Source organism: Acanthisitta chloris, unplaced genomic scaffold (genome assembly GCF_000695815.1).
Source record: "Acanthisitta chloris isolate BGI_N310 unplaced genomic scaffold, ASM69581v1 scaffold14726, whole genome shotgun sequence".
NCBI classification, from domain to species: Eukaryota; Metazoa; Chordata; class Aves; order Passeriformes; family Acanthisittidae; genus Acanthisitta; species Acanthisitta chloris.
In genome coordinates, this window is record NW_008679862.1 from 28,050 (window position 1) to 33,186 (window position 5,137).

The 5,137-nt window shown below is 52.1% G+C and overlaps 1 protein-coding gene across 1 annotated transcript in view; it reads right to left on the reverse strand.

The window, feature by feature from the left end:
* The window catches only part of PLA2G6 (phospholipase A2, group VI (cytosolic, calcium-independent)), a 17,621-nt gene extending 12,567 nt beyond the window's left edge, over positions 1-5,054 (reverse strand). The window contains exons 1-5 of the mRNA XM_009077494.1: positions 4,843-5,054; positions 4,028-4,243; positions 3,067-3,247; positions 1,236-1,423; positions 125-221 (exon numbers count right to left, since the gene is read on the reverse strand). Of these exons, the coding sequence (XP_009075742.1) occupies positions 125-221; positions 1,236-1,423; positions 3,067-3,247; positions 4,028-4,243; positions 4,843-5,054 (894 nt within the window). The remainder of the gene's footprint in view (positions 1-124; positions 222-1,235; positions 1,424-3,066; positions 3,248-4,027; positions 4,244-4,842) is intronic.
* Positions 5,055-5,137: the final 83 nt, after the last annotated feature.

Here is a 5,137-nt window from a genome sequence, read left to right on the forward strand (position 1 = left end):
GTCCCCCACACAAAAAAAACAACCCCCTGCCACTCAGAGATACAAGTCTGTGAGTAGTTTCTTTTACAGCTTTTCTTGGCATCAGTGGCAGCACAGGCCCTCACCACACATTGGCTCCATTTACCTCTGCCTTCTTCGCCCAGTGCAGTGGAATGCCTTCGTAGTGTGGGTCCTTGGAGCACACCTGGCTGGCATCTGCCTCAAGGATGGCCTGGGCACACCTGGCAAAGACAAAGAGATGACAGGATGGGTGACTGCTGTCTCAGCTCAAGACCTCCACTCGCATCAGCTCTGGTCTTCCGCCCAGAGGAAAACCAGGAAACCCTCCAGCAGCAGCTGCAGTAGGGTCTCTGCAACACCTGCAAGTTCCTCAGCTGCACTTTTGTTTTGCTCTTCCTGGAAAGGGTGGGGGCAGCAGGAAGCACAGAAGCAGTACAGCAGGAGAATCCCTTCCCAGTTTAAAGCTGTGGAGCAACAGCTGAACGCTTCTCTAAAACAGAAATATGGCTTTTCTGGAGGCTCTGAAAACCTAAACTCAGTGACCTAAGCACATTTTGGGCTTGTGAATGTGTCTCTAATGTTGGGAAGCACTTTTCAAAATGCTGAAATATCATCTAGCAGAAGCTATTGTTGGCTTGAGAGCTCTTTCTGTAGAGCTTGGACACTCTATTAACATTAAGTATTATGAAGTATATAGAAAGGGAATCATATTTCTCCAGGGAAAACAAAACAGGGAGCAAGCATTGTGTCTCTTTTGTTTCAGTTCCAGAGTGTACTATTAAGAGCCAAGAAAACCTCTGGCCTACAGGAGATGGGAAAACTAGGCTTTGCAATGAAAGCTTATTAGGACAAGAGCACTCACAGACAGAAGTGCAGCAATTAACAATACTGTTTAAGCATCAGTAAATCATCATCCCTCAGCTTATTCTGAGAAAAAGTATTTCACAAACACCTTTTTTTTTTAAAATCTGTGTCTTTTACCTGATATCTACTACTGAATAATATATTAATGCAGTGGAAAAAAATGTACATTTTCTGAAAGCATTTCCTTCTTTCCCAAGCTAGGACTTCCCTGCTCTTTTGCCAATTCGGTGATGCAGCAGAAAAATGCACAAGACATTTTCCTACTGAGCACAGCCCTGAAAGGGGTCCAAGACTTGGACAACGCTGAGCAAGCACACAGATTCCCAGACTGGAGGGAGAGCCATGTGCTGGCAGCCCACATGATTACACACCCCTTCTGGGAGAACTTCAGTGCTGTGTGGATGGGGCAGCCCAGCGTGCCCACGACGCTGCAGTTGGCATGGCACTTCAGCAGGGACCGGACCATGTCCTCTTTGCCCAGCTGGCACGCGAGGTGCAGAGCAGTCAGCCCTTCATGATTCAGGTGGTCCAAGCCAGCAGTTGGGGTTCTGCCCAGGAGCTGGAAAGAGGAGACAGGAGATAAACAGACACATAGACATGGAAGAGCACTGTCTCTCTTCCTAAGTTCTGAGGACAGACTCTGGAGCACTAGGTTCCTCATGATGCTACTGCCTATCCCTCTCCACTCTTCCCTCCAACACAGTAGCTATGGAAGCACTCCTTGTTTTCTCTCTCCAGAGGGTTTATTACTGCTCTCTGTGCCCTCTTCCTTTGGTCCAGGTGCTTCTGAGAGACTCCTCAGCCAAAAAGAGCTCACACCACCTTGACTGGCATGGCCCAGCAGCCTCTCACCATCTCCCACTGCATAAGCCAAGCTCAGCCCAACTGAATGAAAGCATCAGCTGAAACCAGCAGCTCTCTCTCCTCCTGTAGCCCCACCGTCAGTCACCATGGCCACTCAGCCGGCAGGAGCTCAACCTCCCCTCCAACCCCACCATTGCTTTTGGATTCAAACAAGATTCTGTTTGAAATGTGCACGTAGGGATATGTTTGAGGGAATTTTCTCATTCTCGCTGTAAATTTTAGGCCTGTTACCTGCTAAGTGGATTCTACACAAAAACATCCCACTGCTGTACTGGGGAAACCCTGCAAGCCTTGGTGCACACACAAAAAAAGTGGGAATTTAGTTTCTTTTCTCTGGTTTAGCAAGGAATTAATAGAGAAAAGAAAGAGATGAGACCTGGGAGTATTTCTGTAACAGTAAGCCAAGTTGATGGCATCAGAGAAACAAAGAGGATATCTTTTTAATACAAAGTTCCTAACTGCTCTGCTCCACAACATATCAAGCCATGATCATCATCCCTCCCCCATCATACATTGGGAAACTCCAGCACAGTCTGGCAGGCAGAGGGAGAGCTGTCACAACACGTATTGGGCAAGCACAGGGGGTACAGCCATAGGGGAGAGTCGGTTTCGCGCTCACACTGAGTGCTGGGGAGCCAAGAGACCTCAGACATCATGTGAAGGCCACCCACACCCTTACAAACCCCATTGCTTTGCCCAGCACTTATCAGCAATCAACAACACCTCTAGCTTCAGACTGTTTCTCCTCGAGGCTGATTGCTGTCCCCCATGCAAGGCCACTCAGTTCAAACAACAAGTCCTACAGCCCAGGAGAACCCAGGGCAGCTCCAAACCATCCTTCAGTCTGTGGGCAACACACACTCCTCCATAGCAACCTGAACACACACTGCCCTATGGGCACACTATGCCTGAAAGCGAACACCCTGCTCGGATGAGGGAGGGAAGGGACTGCCAAAGGCCTGCGGAAAGGCAGGGTGAAGGCCTGATGCACACAGCAGTCACAGAAAGGGTAAGGTTGGAAGGGACCACACTGGGTCATCTGGTCCAACCTCCCTGCTTAAGCAGGGTCATCCCAGAGCACAAGGCATAGAGGGCTGAAGGACACCTTCTGAGGAAAGTGGTTTAATATCCTTGTTCCAGTGCAGGTGGAATCTGGAGACTCCTTATGGGAAACAGCACCAGTAAAGAGGGGAAAAGAGGCTGAAATCAGCCTCAAGCACTAACTCAACAGAGGGAACTGACTTTCTCCTCCCCGTCTGCACCTGTTTTCCTGTCTCTTTCCTTATAGTATAGAGAGGACCTAATCTCACTTTCCACAAGACCAGAAATTGCTCCCACCTCAATGATCTGGGGGTTGTTTCCTCGCACAGCATAGTGGAAAACAGTCTCCCCGTTCCTGTCGGTGATGTCCACCCGCGCGTGGCACTCCAGCAGCTCCAGCAGGCATTCCATGTCTCCCTTGCGGCATGCCAGGTGCAGTGGGGTGCAGCCATCCTCACTGTCCGTGCTGTTCACACAGCTGCAAGAGATGAGTCAGTGTGAGCCCAAGGAACAGCTGCAAGGAGGAGGAGGAGGACATGCTCCAGGAGCTGATATGGAGGTACTTCCATATCTGTGCAGGAACATCTGGTGTAAAGCACAAAGTTCACAAAAGCTCAGCTCCTTGCCAGGGAAGGAGTACAGGGGAGGGCCATCAAGCAGTCCTGTCCTGGATTCTCTCCCTGACAGAGGCTCCTTCCTCTGCCCTCCATATGGGATCAACTCCCCCTGCTCAAAGGAAGGCAGGAGACAGGTTAGTCAGCAACCTGGTAGTGCTGCTGCCATTACCTCTCCAGACCCCTAAATCCTCACTAGTCTTCAGTGAACTTCCCCATGGAAACAGAGCAACAACTTGTGGCCAAAAACTGTTTCCAGACAGTCTTACTGTACCCTTATGGTTTAAGGGTGTCAGCCACAACCCCCTCCAAAAAGCAGCTCCACGAGGGTTGCAATAATCTAATATAAGCAAGACTCTTCAATTCTTTACCTCAAACACCACAGCTCCACTGTCTGCAGCAGCAGGTTGAAACCCACCAAACAGCTCACACAGTGACCACTGGAGATCTCTGCACACCACGTGTCCCTGGGGCAGGACACAGCAAAGCCCTACACTTTTGATTTGCCCCTGCAGGAATCACGAGCACTAAGCTCCTCCAAGTAGCAGCTCCTGTTGCCTTGGCACACCAAGATGGGATCATCCGATAGGGCCCAGCCAGCCCTCCCGAGCTCCCTCCCAGCCCTGGAGCCCCCAGCCCCTTGCCTCTGGACGTGGTTGTGCCGGAAGGTCTCGCGGCGGCCGATCTCCACGGCCAGGGGTGCCGAGGACCAGCCGGGGTGGCTGCGCACACAGTCGCTGAGCTGCTGGAGGTCCTCCAGCGACAAGGGCTGGCTCGAGCTCTCGTAGAAAGGTCGCAGCTGCCGGGCAAACTGCTCAAAGTGCACCAAGGCATCGGCCTCATTATCCAGCTGGAAGAGCCTGGAGGAAAGACAAACATGGGGCTAGTCCTGCTCAAAGAAACAACCTCAGTCCCACATATCTGAGAGAAACTGCTCTTCTCCAAACAGTAGTGCTGAGAACTTTCCTACTCTTCCTCAACGGGTGCTATGCTTGTTCCAATGGAAGCAGGGAGAATACTTCACTAGGAGAGAGCATCTTCCCTTCCTGAAGAATATTAGGTTATCATAGAATTTTAGGGGCTGGAATGGACCTTACAGATCACCTAGTCCCACCCCCCTGCCATGGACAGCGACACCTCCCCACTAGACCAGGTCGTTCAAGGCTTCATCCAACCTGGCTTTGGTCTGAAGTATCCTATGCTCCAGATGCTGAATCAGCAACAGGTACGAGTGAAAGTACACGCACCTATGGATGTTCTGAACGACTTGTTTCACAGCTGCCTGATGCCGCAGTGTTAGGACTCTGCCCGGTTTTCAGGAGCTGCTTTGATGACAGCTCCTCCACCAGCGCACACAGGGAGCCCAAAGATATGACCCCACGGCCACGAAGCAGTCCCGAGATCACCCGTTTCAGGTCTTTCCCTCTTGAGCAGGGACAGCTCAAAGCCTGTGACTCACCGGAACGCGACCTGCGGGCTCTGGGGATTCACCAGCAGGCAATCCCAGGAGCGAGCGGGGCTGTTCTTGTAGAGGGCCACCCTGCCCTCCTCCCGCAGACAGGCGTGCCCGGCGTACTCCGCAGCCGGCACCTCCTTCACGCGGTACGGGTTCGTGAATATCTGGGTCACGGTGTTGAACGTATCCACCAGCCGCCCCAGGAACTGCAGCATCCTCCCGGAGCCTCAGGCGGCTTGTGCCGCGTGTCCTGGGGGAAATCCGGCTGCGGCGCCGCTGTGACCGGCAGCTCGAGCGG